Source organism: Chrysochloris asiatica, unplaced genomic scaffold (assembly GCF_000296735.1).
Source record: "Chrysochloris asiatica unplaced genomic scaffold, ChrAsi1.0 scaffold00478, whole genome shotgun sequence".
NCBI lineage: Eukaryota > Metazoa > Chordata > Mammalia > Afrosoricida > Chrysochloridae > Chrysochloris > Chrysochloris asiatica.
This window is the reverse complement of record NW_006408996.1, coordinates 444,478-462,382: the sequence shown is the minus strand read 5'-3', so window position 1 is coordinate 462,382 and position 17,905 is coordinate 444,478. Positions and strand designations below refer to the sequence as shown.

Below are 17,905 nucleotides of genomic sequence, written 5' to 3'. Positions count from 1 at the left end.
GCCTAGACAGATTGGATAGTACTCACTGGAGATTCTGCCTTCCTCCATGCCCCCTAGCTCTAGGTTCCTTCTTGAAAGCTTGTAAGCCAGTCACTTCTTGCCTTTGTAGTCCTCTCCCCCCCATTTAGGTATCCAATGTCCAAGTTGCCCATCTCTGTCTACTTTGTGTGTGGAGGGGGTGGGAATATTTCTTGCTGTAAGGATATGGTCCCTCTTTTGGGTTACTGCATCCATAGGTGTAGGTCAAGTTCATCAAATTGTATCCGATCACTCTTTTTTTCCTCTTCTTTCTTCTCCTGGTTGAGCTCTGATCATCCAGTCATCGGGGACATGTCAAGTGGGTACCATCTGCATGTGTGGGTATTCTTGTGCATATGCTCTCTCTTCTTATCAGCTGGCAGCTTCACTCTCCACTCTAGTCCTCTGTGGCCACACCACTGACTCTGGGCCCAAGAGTCTCCAGGTCTCCCCACAGTACTGGCCAACCAGGTCCCCATCTGGGTCCACAGAAGCCCACCAAACATTGTAGGTCTTAGCTTGCCGCTACATTGCTGCTTTTACCCCACTTCCCCCTATCGGCAATGCATGTGGTCACCAATCAGAGCGCATATTTCTATTGAGTCTTAGTCTTGGAAGGGGGTTTGCACTGAGGGGACCCGACCACTTGCCTTGATGTTTCCTGGGTAAGCAATTTGTTTCTTCTTGTCGTAACAGTCCATCTGCCTTTATTGTTTTGTATTTTTCCTGTAGGTCTGTCTTTCAAGAAGTATCTTCTGTTCTTCTAGCCCCTCCAGGCTGGTCTGCTCATCCTTTCAAGTGCTAATTTCCCATCGCTGGAGATCTGGATGTGGTTCAGGTTTCTACCTATAGTCTTATGTATTGCAAAGGCTCTGCAGGAAGCCTCCTTCCCTGGGCACGTTGTAGCCCCATTTTAGGTATTCCGATCAGTTATAGGCAGAAGACGGGCTTGCAAGCTTTCTATGGTGATGTTTCTGACTATTCCTTTCTCTCCCCCTCCTGTGTCTTTTTTTTTCAAAGGTTCCCGCGGCATGTTTCCGTGGTATCTTTGCGGCCCCTATTTCGTCACGTAATATTGATGATATTTATTAGTGCAGTTGAGGATTTTTGTTTATTTTACACTGAGGTACAACCAGTGACGAAGGCAGTTGTCTTCGATCTTCATTGGTAATGTTTTAATCCTCTTTGCTCTTTAGGAAGCATAGTTGTATCATCTGTATATTGCAACTAGTCTGTTTTTGTCTGAAAACTCATCTGTAACCAGTCCACCATGTTTGACACTGATAGTGTTTAAAATATCGGTTGCATACTTTCCAGAATAGCAGGAACACACTTGAAACCACTGTATGGTAAACTGACAGCCGATTGTTGGATTTTGCTCATAGAATTCTTCTTTATCGCATGTTGAGGTTTGAATTTTATCTTCAGGTCCTTCATCTCAAGAAATGTTGAGTGTGCTCTTCCTTTTAGGTTTTCTGAACCCAGGTCTTTCACATTTCATTGTAAAGTTTTACTTTGTCTTATTGAGCTGCCTTTTGGATTTTTGTATTCAGCTCTTTTAAAATTTTCTGTTCAGATCTTTTATCTCCTGATTTCTTCCCATTTGTTTTAATATGTATACATTGGAGAGCAAGTTTCAGAATCTCTTCTGACTCTATTTTTGTCTTTACCTTGTTTCTTGTCTTCATGATCTTTTTCTTTCTTCTTGTATGATATTCTCGATGTAATTCCACAACTCTTCTGGTCTTCAATTTTCATTGTTTATTACATCAAATCTGTTCTTCAGATGATACCTACATTCATGTAGGAAATACTCAAGGTCATATTTTGACTCTCATAGACTTTTAAAATATTTCTTTTATTTTAGCCTGAATTTGCATATGAGCAATTGAAGGTCTGTTCCAGTCTACCCCTGGCCTTGCTTTGGCTAATGATATGGAACTTTTCCACCATTTTTTTCACAGATATAGTCCATTTGATTTCTGCGTATTCCATCTGGTGAAGTCCATGTGCATAGCTGTTTCCGATGTTGTTTAAATAGATATTTTCAATGAGAAAGTATAGGTCTTGTCAAATTCCATCATGTGATCTCCAGCATGATTTCTATCACCAAGGCCATATATTCCAATTAGTTATTTTTCCTCTTTGTTCTCAACTTTGCATTATAATCACCAGTAATAGTCAATATATCTTGATTACATGTTTGATCAATTTAGACTGAGGAAGTTGATGGTGGTGGTGGTGGTGAGCTATGGAGTTAGTTCCAACTCATAGCGACCCTGTATAGGGTTTCTGAGACTGTGAATCTTCACAGGAACAGAAAGTCTCATCTTTCTCCCATGGAACCACTAGTAGGTTTGAACTACTGACTGTGAGATTAGAAGCCTGACTCGTAACCACTACGCTACCAGAGCTTTTCAAAGAAATTGGTAGAATTCTTCAATTTCATCATTGTTGGCTTTAGTGGTCAAAGTATAAATTAATAGGTGAAAGAGATCATTTAAATTCTCATGGCATAGTGAGTTACTCATAATCACAAACTCTGCAGTTTGAGTCCACCAGCTGCTCTGAGGGAGAAAGAGGAATCTTACTGCTCCTGTAAATATTTGCAACCTTAGAAGCTCTATACAAGGTTGCTATGAATAGGAACCAACTCAATAGAACATGACATCTACCACCACACCATGTAATGTGAAGGAAATAAATGATATTGTTATAGAAAACAATAGCTACTAAATAGTAAGTAATGTTTTAAAAGTTTGTTATGAAAGACTTTTCAAGAAAACAAAATAAGGTATTTGTCTACAAATACTTTATAAATCATGATGGTTGCTTTGTGCTATCAAGATTGTTTTTGACTCATAGCAACCTTGCATAGGGCTTCTGAGATCCACTTGTATTGTTGAGTTTTCAGTTGGCAGTCCAGTGCTTATCTGGCAGCATCAAGGCAATCTATACATATGTAAAATGTTTCAAAAATTATAAAATAAAAAGAAGAGGGATTACATGTATATATATTTTTGTTAAAAGTGCCGTCGAGTTGGTTCTGATTCATATCGGCCCTGTATGAGATTTCAGAGGCTCAAATTCTTTGTAGAACTTGAAAGTCTCACCTTTTGCCATCAAACTGCTGTCTTTTTGGTTCATAGTCTAGTGTTTTTCTACAGAGCCTCTCTCTGTCTCTCTATACATACATACATACATAAAATTTTAAGTTAAAAAAGAAGATTCTATAGGAAATCACTTGATAATAAACCAGGTCAGAGTGCAATTAAAGGTAAAGGCCCTGAATTTGGGAAGTGTTTAAAGCACATAAAGGAGGTTTTCATGTGGGCACATAGGAAGCAGTGTTACCTATCTGCCATGTACTTAATATCATAAGCTATGATTTAGTCAATAGAACAAAAATTGGAGCTGTCAAAGACTTCATTTAGCTCAGATCAACCATCAATACTCATAGAAACAGCAGTCAAGAAATCAAACAATGGATTGCATTAGGCAAATCTGCTTCAGAAGACCTCTTTAATGTGCTCAAGAGCAAAAATGTCAGTTCGAGGATTAAGGTGCACCTGATCCAAGCTATGTTACTACCCCATATGCATGTGAAAGTTGGACAGTGGATAAGGAAAGCCAAACAGATTTGTTCTATTTGAATTATGATGTTGGAGGAGAATATATAACATCACCATGGAATACCAAGTGAACAAACAAATCTTTTTTGGAAGAAGTACAGACAGAGTGCTCCTTGGAAGCCAGGGTGGACATATTGTGATAGTGGACCAGTCCTTGGAAAAGGATATCATAGTTGGTAAAGTTCAGGATTAGAGAAAAAGAGGAAGACCCAGATCTAGATAGATTGACACAGTGGCAGCAGCAATGAGCTTAAAGCTAGCAACAATTGTGAGGTTGATCCAGGACAGGGCAATGTTTCCTTCTATTGTGCATAGGGTCACTACAAATCAGTACTGACTCGATGGCACCAAACAACAAATAACAAGTCATAATGATTTGTCAGAAATTAATTCCTCTTTCCCCCAACTTGCTGTTTTTACTTTTCATTGATTTAGCTCTGACTTAGAGTGATCTTCTTCATAAAGGAATAAAATATTGCCCAATTCTGCTTTATCTTCATGACTGTTGTTGGTATGTTTAAGACATGGTTGGGGCTATTATATGGTGCCTTCCAACCTTGGAAACTCATCTTCCCACACCATATCATAAGGTGTCCATTGACTAATTTTCAAAAACACACTTTCAGGTCTTTCTTACTAGTTTGTCATAGTCTACAAGTTCCACTGGAACATATCCACTGTAGCTGATTCATTGGTATTTGAAATACAGATGACATAGTAAGCAATATAATAGCGACACACACATTACCATAGTATGATATACTGACAGACAGTTGGTGATTCCCACTTATAACTCTGTGGTATTAACAGGTTATTTCATTAACCATAGCTTCAGTTTTCCCCTCCATGAATGGAGCCACACCTTTTTAAAATATTACTATGAAAAATGTTTTTAAAAAGAATGTGTAGTTAAATAAAAACTTACCACAGTACCTAGAACACTGAAAGTAAGTAACACAATAAGTATTGTCTATTAGCGTCAAAGGTATCAGAAGGCTATATTCAGTCATAGTAGAAACTAAGAACATAGAAATAACTGGATTTAAATCCTGGGTTTCTGCTTACTTGATATGTAGCCTCAGGGAATTATTAACTTCCCTGTGCTTTAGTTTCCTCATATTAATAATCTTAGAAATTATAGAAGAATCTATCTTAAATGATTGTTATGAATATATGAATCAATTAATATATCATTAGGGATATTATACACCTCTGATAATGCTCCTTATTAATAATTAAGCCAAACTGTTACTGGTAGTAGCATTATAAGAAGCAATTATTCCTTATGACATACAGTAAGAAGGAAATTAATTTTTATTTTTCCAATTGATCCCTTTCATCCTTGATATTTTATAAATGAACCTCAACCATCCACATAAAACACTATTAATCTAAGACTTATACTTTATTTTGACTTTTCTGTCAACCTCTGCCAACAATACATAGTTCTGAGGATCTACTTTCTGAATATGTGGATTCCATGTGAAATCCATGTCTTAGGTCTCGTTTTCTAAAGCAGACACTGAGCGAAGACATCAAGTACAAGAGATTGTTTAAATGATTTATTTTAGATAAGGAAATAAGGGATAAAATGGAGAAATGAGGAAACCAAAATGTGGCAAATGTGATAGGCAAAATTCCAACTACAGCATAGTTTTGTGGGAGAGCTCTGGGATTTAAATAGTCCCTTTAATATCCCAAAATGCAGTCATCAGAAACTTGTCTCAGCCATGACTTGAAGTGGTCCAGCAGATCCCCTGCAAAGCCACTGCATTGATTGGACCTTTTTTTTTTTTTTTTTTTGAAGGCGTCCTAGCAACACTGAGAGAAATATACTACTGAGATAACTTATCTGCAGACATCCACTGATTAGACATGTTTAAACATGTTTTCTTTGGAATAAATATGTACATAAATGAATTGAAACCCTTGTAGCAGTACTCATAGATGCAATATGCTCTTTTAAAAACCCGAGAAGTCTTTGCAATATATATGCCTATCACTTAGAATTGATAAATGTTCAAAACGACAAAATCAATATTAATGTGTGTTTCAATCTTGTAAATGAAGAAATTGAGATACAATGATAGTGGGTGAATTGTTCAGTTTCACAGATAAAAAAATTGCCCAAAATCTCATAAATGAAGCCAAGATTTGAACATAGGGAGTCAACATACAGAATCTGTGAATATAACTTTGAAAGCTTCATAGTACCAAATATGAATGCAGCTTTTTGTCGGAAATAGTGCATCTGACTAAAGCAAAGCAAATCAGAATCCATCCTCAGGAAGTGTTAATTCAGAAAACAAACTAACAAAAACCGCTTAGTTGCTGTCTGGGTTGATGATGTTTAGTATGAATTCAGGAAATAGTTTCACATACTTTACATTAAATCAAAGAGATTTCATTCAAAATGAGAGTTGATGTTGTGGTTAACTGTGCTTGAGTCATTTCTGACTCATAGCAACACTATATAGAGTTTATGAGGAGCAGCTGGTGCATTTGTACCACTGCCTGACCTTGCAATTAGCAGTGCAGTGCTTAACTTAAAGTGTCAAACCAGGACAGGAAAAAGCCAAACTGTAAAGACAAGTAGCATGAGCCTATAGAAGGAGAGAAAGAGAAAAGAACGAAGGAGTCAAGATCCTAATTTTAGTTTCATGAGCAAGAAAAGACTAGTTACATATTTCCTTCTTTCATTTTCCTGGACATTTACATTGACTCTGCTGTCAAATGAAGTTTTACTAAGTTTCTAGTTGTTTTCAGAAATTCTGGTGGTGCTGTGGTATAAACATTGGACTGCTAATCATAATGTTAGTGGTTCAGACTCACCAGAGGCTTAGGGATTTCATGAGAGTGGGTTTGGGTTTGGTTTTATGCTAATTTGAGATGTTACTGTTCCTTACCAAATGATAATAATAATACTCCCAGAACTGAAAAGGTATAGTCAGTGTCACTAAATGGTACATGTAGAAATTGGTGAACTGATATACAGAGGGGCTCAACATGAAATGAAAAGATAATGCAATTTTCCTACACACTTTTGCTATATATGTTCCCAACAAACAAAACACCCCCCCCACACACAAAACAAGCTATAAAGGACCCACATGGGACTAATTAACTAAAACCGCAAAAATTTATTTGTTTTAGTTCAGTTTCTTTTGTAAATAATTAAATAAAATTGCAGAAAGAGATAGATTTAGTCAGTTTCAACTCTTAGTGACTCTGTATAGGGTTTCTGAGAGAGGCTGGTGAGTTGGAACTGATGACCTTTCCACTACCAGTCCAGTGCTTATCCTACAGTGCCACACCAGAGCTTGGATTGTTGTTATTAAGTGTTGTTAAGTCAGTGCCAACTTATGCTGACCCTGTATAAGGTTTTTAAAGAAAAGTTGGTGGGTTTGAACCACAAAAGTTATGGTTAATAGTCCAGTGCTTATCCTACAGGGTCACACAAAGACATTAGATCTGGGCTTCATTGGTATAGCTGTTGTTGTTATTTGGTGCCATCGAGTTGGTACCGACTCATAGCTACCTATGCACAGCAGAGCAAAACACTGCGTTATCCTGGGCTATCGATGGCCAAGCTTGAGTCCATCGATGCTGTCAGTTGGCCAATCAATCCCACTGTGGGTCATCCTCTTTTTCTCTGACCCTTCACTTTAACAAACATGATATCCTTTACCAGTGACTTGTCCCTCATGACAATATGTCTAAAGTATGAGAGACGAACTTTGGCCATCTTGGCTTCTAAGGAGCACTCTGGCTGCACTTCTTCCAAAACGGATCTATTGGTTCTTCTGGCAGCCCATGATTTCAGCATTCCATTGGGTCACCTCTCTTTGGAATGGGCACAAATACAGATCTCTTCCAATCAGTCAGCCAGATAGTTGTCTTCCAAATTTCTTGGAAGAGATGAGTGAGAGACTCCTGTGCCACCTCACTTTCTTGAAAGATTTCCATTTTAATTCCATCAATTCCTGGTGCCTTGTTCTTTGCCAATTCCTTCAATGCACCTTGGACTTCCTCCTTCAGTATCATTGGTTCTTGATCATATGCTGCCTCTTGAAATGGTTCAACATTAACCATTTCCTTTTGGTACAGTGACTGTGCATTCCTTCTATCTTCTCTTGATGCTTTCTGCATCATTCAATAATTTGTCCTGAGAATCTTTCAATAATGAAAGTCGAGACATGAATTTTTTTCTTCAGTTCCCCCAGCTTGAGAAATGCTAAACATGTTCTTTTTGGTTTTCTGATTCCAGATCTTTGCACATTTTGTTGTAATATTTGACTTTATCTTCTTGAGCTGATCTTTGAAATTTTCTGTTCAGCTCTTGGACCTCCTCATTTCTTCCACTTGCTTTAGCATCTCTATGCTGGAGAGCATATTTCAGTGTCTCTTGTGACATTCATTTTGACCTTTTCCTTCTTTCTTGTCTTCTTAATGACTTTTTGCTTTCTTCATGTATGATATTCTTGATGTCATCCCACAAATCTTTTAGTCTTTGGTCTTTAGTGTTTAATGTACAAATCTATTCTTCAGATGATCCCTAAATTCAGGTGCGATTATAGTCAAGCTCCTATTTTGGCTCTCATGGACTTGTTTTCATTTTCTTCAGCTTCAGTTTGAATTTGCATATGAGTAATTGATGGTCTGTTCCACAGTCTGCCCCTGGCCTTGTTTTGACTGATGATATGGAGCTTTTCCATAGTCTCTTTCCTCAGATGTAGTCAATTTGATTTCTATCTATTCCATCTGGTGAGGTCCATGTGTGTAATCATCTCTTATGCTGTCTAAAGGAGGTATTTGAAATGAACAAATCATTGATTTTTGAGAATTCTATCATGCATTCTCCAGCATCTTTTTTTATCCCAAGGCCATATTTTCCGACTACTGACCCTTCCTCTTTGCTCCCAACCTTTGCAGTCTAATCACCAGTAATGATCAATACATCTTGATTCCATGTTTGCTCAATTAATTATAAAATAAAATGTTTTAGAGTCCTGGTGTGGTGGTATAGGGTAAGTACTGGACTGCTGATCAAAAGTTCAACTGTTCAAATCCACCAGTTGCTCTTTGGAAACTCTGTATGAGTCAGAAATGTCTCCATGTTACTTAAAAACAACAACAAAGTCCATTGCTAAATCCCCCCTTATACCTACTTGAACTGATGCTGTACAATAAGCACTGAATCACAATGTCATTTTGAATCACAAGGTCAACAGTTCAATGTCAATAACCACACCTTGGAAACCATATATAGGTTCACTATGAGTCTGACCCAACTTGATCTTACTTAACAACAATACAACAGCTTACTTATGCCAGTCCTGGTGTGGCATTGAAGGATAAGAATAAAACCACAAGGTCAGTTTGAACTACATTGTCAGTGGTTCAATCCCACCAGTGGCTTTTCAGAAACTGGGTCTCTATGATTCATAATTGACTCCATGGTACTTAATAAAAATAACTTACTTATGTGTATGTGGAGTCCTGGTGTGACACTGCAGGATAAACAATAGCCTATTAACCTCAGTTGAGAGTTCAAACCCACCATTTGCTCTTTAGAAACCACATACATGGTCACTAGTACTTGGAACCAACTCAATGGCACTTATCAGCAACAACAAACTTATTAATGATAGTTCAGTGTATGCCACATCCAAAAATATCTGCATGTATTTATAATCTTTAAAAAAAAAAAACAAACTAGAGTAAATTTTGTAACTTAAAGTTTACATGATATAGAAACACAACCTTATAAAAGTATTTTGTCTCTTTCTACTCCTCAGGAGAAGAAAAAATACATTGAATTTGGCATCTTATTGAAGTCACAGATAATGTGGACTTATTTTTTGCCATTATTTCTTTGGACATATATGTTCCATGCAGTTGATGCCATTCCATTACAAGAAAAAGGTAACAATTATTTACCAAGCAAAAAGACATTGGATTTGACAAAAGAGAATGGTAAAATATTACGTCGCAGCAAACGTGGCTGGATGTGGAATCAGTTCTTCTTGTTGGAAGAGTACACAGGTACAGACACTCAATATGTCGGCAAGGTAAGGATTTCTATATGAGAAATATGAAAACTCAATGGGAGAAGTATTTACATTGTTGGAGATACTTATATAACACTAATTGCTGTGCCAAAATACTTACATAATGTCATGGCAAAAGGAGTGGTATTACATTCTTTGAGTGGATTAGTGCAGGGATATAATAATCTCAGATAATTACATGTAGGTTAGTACCCATGTTATTGTGCATTGATGACATGTATTGAATTTTTGACTTATAGGTATCCCATGTGACACAATAGAACCGTACCTAGGCTGTAATCCTTATGGAAGCAGATCACCAGGGATTTCTGCCATGGTGTTACTGGGTGGGCTTTAATTAATACACATAATAAGCATCAAAATAAAATAATTAATGCATTGACCTGTTTAGTTATTCATAAACTAGATATGATATAGTTTTATGTGTAATCATCTAAAGGAATTATTTTTAATAATAAGTAAAACACTAATGTTAGAGAAAGGTACAGCCAGGAGGGGAAAACAATAAAGATAGGGAGAAAGAATAAAGACTGATGAATAGATCTAAAACCACTGATTGGCTTAAATTCTGCATTGCATTTTGCTCAACAATTTGGTGGTATAATTTTAATGTTAAACTTCATCAGAAGATTATGACTTAAAATTAGGCAAGAATTTGACAGTCCCAAATATTTTATTCATGGGACCACAATAGAATAATATGTTTCTTTTGTGAAAATTGGGAAGCCTGAGTAAACATGTTGGAATATTAATGGACACCCTAGCCTGGGTAAAGGATGGGTTAAAGCAAAGCAACAAACATGGGTCATTTAAAACATGTATTTATATAGCTGCTTCATCAACAATTATAGCCTCATGTAGCCATAAAATATGGAACACAGTGGCTTTATAGGATAAGCACTGGTCTTCAAACCATAACGTTGGCCTTTCGAGCCCAAAACCTGCTCTGAAGGAGAGAAATGAAACTTTCTGCTCCTGTAAAGATTTAGAACCTCAGAAACCATACACAGGGTCACTGAGTTGGAATCAGCTCTACAGCACATAACAACAAAAACAATGTAAAAGAAAAAAAAATAAAGAGGAGGTTTTATTTTAAATTTACTTGAAAATCATTAGTAAGTAATAACATAGTATGTTAAATACATTGTCTTGATGTGGTGCTTTAGGATTAACACTGGACTGCTAACAGCAAGGTCATCGGTTCAAACCCAACAGCTGCTTCCCGGAAACCCTATACAGGGTCACTATGAATTGGTACTGACTTGGTGATATTGAATAGCAACTACAAAACAGAAAGAAAACAACTAAAATAAACTAATAGTTTATCATTATTGAGATTAGAATACTCTGTATGACCAAAAAAAAAAATGATTACAGCTATATCTAGATGCTCCTCATTCTAAATCTCACCAAGCTGGACTAGTTCTGCCTATTTTTCAGACTCAAAAGTCTCATCACACAAAAGAGACAGAAAGAACATTTATGTGTGTGAGCAGAAAAGTCAGTAGTTGTTCATTAGCTATTAGGGACAAATGGCAACTAAAAATGTATAAGTCCCACTTTGAGTTTAGTATTCAGGAAATCATTTTTCTGTTGGAATTTTTTTTCTACCTTTTTTTTATGTCTTAAACAGATAACATAATGATTTCTACATGAATAATTTTCTATACCTCTATCTACATCCTTTTGCAATCTTGCATATTATCCATACTCAGTGTTCTTTCCAGCTTAATCTTCATGTCAAGTGGTGTTTTCAAAATCTGGGAATAAAGTAAATAAATAAGTAGTAAATGGTGGTGGCGGTGTGCCGTGGAGTCAGTTCCAACTCATAGGAACTCTGCATAGAGTTCTGAGGCTGTAAATCTTTGAGATCAAAAAGTCTCTGCTTTCTCCTGTGGAACATCTGACAGTTTTGAACTGCTAACCTTAAGGTTAGCATCCCGCCTTGTAACCACTACACTCCCAGAGCTCCTAAATAGTTAATAAACTATTTAAAATACTAACTTTTCTGGACATCACATACTATAATACTAGTCCACAGTCTTTGGTATGGGTTACACTTCAATATAAATAACAGAGAAATCCTCACTACTGGGCCAATAAATAACATCAAAGAAAATGGAGAAAATATTGAAGATGTCAAAGGCTTCATTTTGTTTAGATCAGCCATCAATACTCATGGACTGATGATTGATCAGCAGTCAATAAATCAAACAATATATTGCATTAGGCAGATCTGCTGTATAAGCCTCTTTAAAGTGTTCAAGAGTAAAGATGTCTGTCAGAGGACTAAGATGGTCCTGACCTTATGCCTTGGTGTTTCTAACAGCCTCATATGCATTCAAAAGTTGAACAGTGAATAAAGAAGACTGTAGAAGAATTGGTGTATTTGAGTTACGGTGTTAGAGGAGAATATTAAAAGTACCAGGGGTGGCCAAAAGAACAAACCAGTTTGTGTTGGAAGAAATTCAGCCAGTATGCTCCTTAGAAACCAAGATGGTCAGACTTTGTCTTCCATACTTTAGACCTCTCAGGAGGAACCAGTACCTGAAGAAGGACATCATGCATGCTAAAGTGGAGGGTCAATGAAAAAAGGAAGAAATCTACTGAGATGGATTAGCACAGTGGAAGCATCAATTGGCTCAAACTTAAGAGCTTTTGTGAGTTTGGTGCTGGAATGGGCAGTGTTTAATTCTGTTGTACATAGGGTTGCTGTGAATCAGGACCAACTCAAAGAAACCTACTACCAACAACAAATAATACTAGAAATAGTGAAATGATTTGAGTATTGGCTGCTTCAATTGCACCTTGAAAGAAATGTGACAGAACAGACTAAAAATAAAAACATAAAAAATACCTGATACCACAAAAGATTTTTCTGAGCTTTTAAAATATAATTATATCTATTTTGTGCAATTGCCAAAACCTTACCCCAACACATTTTTTTTTTTTTTTTTTTGGTCATAGAGCAATACAGTGTAACTTTCTAATTCAGTCTTCTTTATAAAAAACACTATTATTTTCATTTCTGATATTTTCCTTTTCTGTTTTCACAGGTCAGATGCATTTGGTCCCATACAAATCATTTGCTGATTTTTTGCCCTCTTATTTTATCTCAGTCTAGTCATATGACATCTTCCAGCATCCTTCATTTAACATCAATTTTCACACTATAGTTAATAGCTAACATCAAGTTCTTCCAAGTTCTACTAGAAAAGTTTGATTCTAAGGACATGAAATTGACTTCTGATTCCATTTTGGAGGCAGAGTATAAGGAATATTTTAGGTCAAAACCCTTCCTTTAAGAGTTTCAATCTTTGGAAATTCACATATACAAAATAATAGCTACAGAGAGAAGGAAATACACATAATCTTAAGATAAACAATATTCCATTACAAATGCTTTTTTTTCTTATTACAAAGATTTTTTCTTTTTAAAATTTGAATGTGCATTAATTCATTTCTAAAATTATCACCATTACTACACTGACAGTTTGCTCTACAGATTGTACTTTAGTTATTTTTGCACTCTCCTGTTTAGTTTTTAATCCACGTGCTCACGCATCTATTATAAACAAATACTAAATGTGTATGCATACTTTTTAAAATTATTTTTTATACCATAATTTTTTTTGAAACAAATTTCCTTTTTCCTCATGGATATGTTAATGTATGCAATTATTTATACCTGTTTACCCTGACAGTTAGCTGGAAAAACAGGTACAATATACAAGATTTTTGGTTTAAAGAGAAAAATTAAACCTAATTTTGCCTGTCAAATATTTTTGTATTGTTTGCATTACTTTTAATACTGGCAGTTGGAAAAAAATACGTATATGAAACAGAAACTTGAACAAAATAAAACAATACTTTCTTTATGGGAAAATTGCTTTCACTAATTTGCTAAAGAACCTTGTCATATATAAGTCAAATAAAACATAACTGATGTTAGCTGCCATCAAATTATGCCTGAATCATGGCCACTTGATACACAAAGTGGGGGACCATTGTGATCCATGGGGTTTTAGTCGTCAATCTTTGGGAAGGGGATTGTCAGCATTTTCTTCCTAGCCTGTTTTAGTCTGGAAACTCTACATAACATGTTGAGTATAAAGCAGCATGCAAGCCTCCTTGACAGATGTGCTTGTGGTTGTTAGGTGCTATCAAGTCGGTACTGACTCACAGTGATGCTGTGATGCAATTTTCCTACACACTTTTGCTATATATGTTCCCAACAACAAATGTCTTGGAAGTCCAATTAAGATGCTCTGGGTTAATGTGTTGGACGGCAAGTTCAGTTTGAACTGCAAGGTCGGTAGTTCAAACTCACCATCCACTCCTTAGAAACTCTATACAGTGTCACTATGAGTTGGAAACAACTCAGCAGCACTTAACAATAACAATGCCTAAGATAACAAAGTTCATGCAGTCCATTTCATTTTTCACAATTTCCAATTCTCCTAGATTCATACTTCTTATATTCCATGTTCCGATTTTTAATGGGTGCTTACAGTGTTTCTCTTCAGTTTGAGTTCTGCCCCATCAGCAAATGAATGTCCCAAGGGGTTTACTGCATTCACACCATCACAGTCAAGTCTACCTTGAGGAGGTAGCTGTTCCTCAGTCTTATTTTGAGTGCCTTCCAACCTGAAGGGCTCAACTTCTGGCACTATATCTGGCAATATTCAGGTGCTCTTCATTATATTTCAGTATTCAATATTCTGGTGCTGACAGTGTCCCCCTGCTATTCATAAGGTTTTCAGGGACTAAGTACTCAGAAATAGTCTATCTCTCTTTCTTATTAGTCTGGAAACACATCTGAAACCTATCCACCATGGGTGACCTTGCTAGTATTTAAAATACCTGTGGCATAGCTACAACAGTTTGACAAACTGACAGATGAGTGGTGGATTCCAGAGGTTAGTCCTTATAAATGTTCAGCACATTTCTGCTCTAGAAATCTATGATTTACTCATATTGACTTCAACTGTATAAGAGTACAAGTTATGGAATTAACATACAAAAACTGAGAATGACACAAAGAGATCTTATTCGTGAGGTAAGTTCTTATAGGGAGTTCATGAGTACCATGCACATTGCCTTGCACAAATTGAGTGAGAAATATTTACCTATGCAGAAAAATTTAATGGTCAATTTGGGCATTACTTCAAAATCATTATATGAATTATAAAATTTTCTTTAAATAATACAGTGTTATAACTGTAAGTTTCTATCCTTTCGTGCAATAAATAAATGTGGTTTAACAAACAGCCCACCACTTGTCTGTCTGCTTATTGTACTGTAGTGGCTTGCCTGTTGCTGTGATGCTGGGAACAAGCCCAGTAATATTTTGAATACCAGAAGGGTCACCCATCACGGATAAGTTTCTGCTGAGCTTCCAGATAAAGACCTACCAGACAGAGGGAGAGACTGAATAATTCTGCATATGTTTCATTCTGTTTCTGCATAGTGTTGCTGTGTGTTGGTACCGACTCGATGGCCCCTAATAACAACAACATAACTCCATTCTTCTATTTATTATTCCTGGCATAGTAAACAGATCTCTTTTTACTCAATTTGCTAATGATATATAACTTCAAGCGTTCCATTTTGTTTTTTCTGCTTCCAAAATTCATAGGTTTACATGTAGTGCATTTCATGTTCTCATTATTAATGGATATTTGCGGTTGTCTCTTTTCATTTTAATTCATGCCACATCAGAAGATAATGTTCCTGAAAACTTTTATTCGTCTATATCATTAAGAACAACTCTACTTTGAGGAAGAACTTCTTCCCCATTCATGTCTTCTAAACTGTAGAGTCCTTTGGCAATGTTGAATACGCACTGGACTGCTAACTACAAGTTTTATAGTTTTAATCCTTGACTTGCAGCAGAAGAAAGAAGAGGCTTTCCTCTTCTACAAATATTTGCAGCCTCTGAAACCCTATACAGGCATGTTATGTATGAGAATTTACTCCATGGCACTGGATTTTTAGGTCCAACCTGAGGTGGCTCATCTGCCTTCTGTATACCAGACAATGTTCCACTGCTATATAAGATTTTCACTTGCCAAAATTTTTTGAAGCAGATTGCCAGGTCCGTCTTGCCACATAAAGGTATTTATTGAATGGAGTGTAGCTAAAACAAAGGCACATTTGTTAAGGTAAAAGAGCTAAACAGATTTCAAAGGGCAACTAAAGATGACAATGTAAAGTATTATGATGAAATGTACAAAGACCTGGAGTTAAAAAAAACAGATGGGTTATTTTCAAGCTTAACAAACTTTTAAGATTTGAATTGCAAGGAAGATGGATTCTATGGGCAAACTGTAAGTGTTGTAGGAAGCATCAAACGAAGATGGAACAAATATCAGCCATCTTCCATTCTAGGCCATAGCTTATGATCACCTAACTTATCAAAGGTATTGAATGAAACAGTCCAAGCTGCACTAAAGATAGGCAAAATACAAGGTTCCAGAAAATGCCAGAACACCTATTAAAATGTTTCCACCAATGGCTGCAGTGTAGATGTGCTCACACATCTATGCCAAGAAATTTGGTCAACCAATTGGAAGAAAACAAGAACCATATCTGTGCATATGCCAAAGAACTATGATAAAAATTGAGAAATTATTACTATCAGAAGCAAGTAAAATTTTCCTGAAGGTAAAACATTGCAAAATGCCAGAAGTTCAAGCCAGAACAAGGGATATCATTGTTGATGTCAGATTAATCTTATATTTCAGAATGCTTCATTATGCTCATGAGGATCTGTACATAGACCAGGAGCTAGCTGTCCAAACAGAACAAAGGGACACTTGTTGTTCATGATAAGTGCCATCATGCTTGTTCTGACCCATGGTGACTATGCTTGACTTAAATGCAGGAAAAGTGTGTGTTGGGATTACATCCTTTCCTCATACTTGTTCAATAAGTATGCTGACCAAATAATCTGAGAAGTTAGGCCATATGATATTTGTTGTTGTTTTTAAGTGCTGCTGAGTCATTTACAACTCATAGTGACCCTGTATAGGGTTTCTGAGGAGAGGCTGCTGAGCTTGAACTACCGAACCTTGAGATTCAAAGTGACTTTGCGGTCCTGTGCATTAACCCACATAAGCACACCAGGACTCCATATCTGATACAGAAAGCACAATTATGTTGGCTGAAAGTGAAGAGGACCTGAACTACTTCCTGATGAAAATTAAAGACTATGAACTGGATCAATCAACAATATCATGATAAACAGAGAAAACATATAGTTGCCATGAATTTCATCTTACATGCACACACTTATGGAAGTGGTCAGTACGTCAAAGGATGTATTGCACTGGGGAAATCTATTTTAAAATAAACTTTTTATGTGTGAGAAGCAAAGAAGTCACTTTGAACAATAAGGTATGCCAGAACCAAGCCATAGTATTTATGTTCACTTCATATGCATGCATAAGCTGGAAATGAATTTTAAAAAATGAATAAAATTTGATGTCTTTGAAATATGAGGATGGCAAAGAATATTCTGAAAATGCTGTGGATGGCAGAGATTAAAAATTTGGAAAGAATTACCATCACAATGTTCCTTAGAAGCAAAAATAGTGAGACTTCATTTCATGTATTTCAGACCTGTTATTAAAAGAAAGGCGACCCTGAAGAGGAAATTCATACTTGGCAACGTACAGAGATAGGGAAAAAGCAGAAGATTGTCAATAAGATGGACTGACTCTACAACAGCAGGCTCAAATGTTGCAATGATTGTGAGGATCTTGTAGAACTCGGCAGTGCTTTGTTCTGTTGCACATAGACTTGGAACCAAGTTGGCAGAACTTAACACCAACAATACAATGAGAAGCACAAGAATGAAACTTAAAATGGATAGGAGATTCAGATTTTATTAAATTGGGCAACCAAACTGTTGGGGGAAACATTTTTTACAGAATTCACTAAATAATACATCTTCAAAGACTATCTCTAAAATATATACTTTTGAATAGGGATTTTATCCTATACTTTAAGTTATAACAGTTTGTGGTACAATAGTAATATGCAACAGAAGAGTTAGAAAGGAAAATAAAAGCTCAAATTTACTAAAAGATGTTTGGTGGATTTTTAGAGTACATTATAATGTTAGGTGACATTGAGTCGGTACCAACCCATAGCGACCTTATGCACAGCAGAACGAAACAC

At 36.4% G+C, this 17,905-nt stretch overlaps 1 protein-coding gene across 1 annotated transcript in view; it reads left to right on the top strand.

The window, feature by feature from the left end:
• CDH9 (cadherin 9, type 2 (T1-cadherin)) overlaps positions 1-17,905 on the top strand; it is a 325,686-nt gene that overhangs the window by 144,453 nt on the left and 163,328 nt on the right. The window contains exon 2 of the mRNA XM_006877318.1: positions 9,452-9,721. Within this exon, the coding sequence (XP_006877380.1) occupies positions 9,497-9,721 (225 nt within the window). The 5' untranslated portion in view covers positions 9,452-9,496. The remainder of the gene's footprint in view (positions 1-9,451; positions 9,722-17,905) is intronic.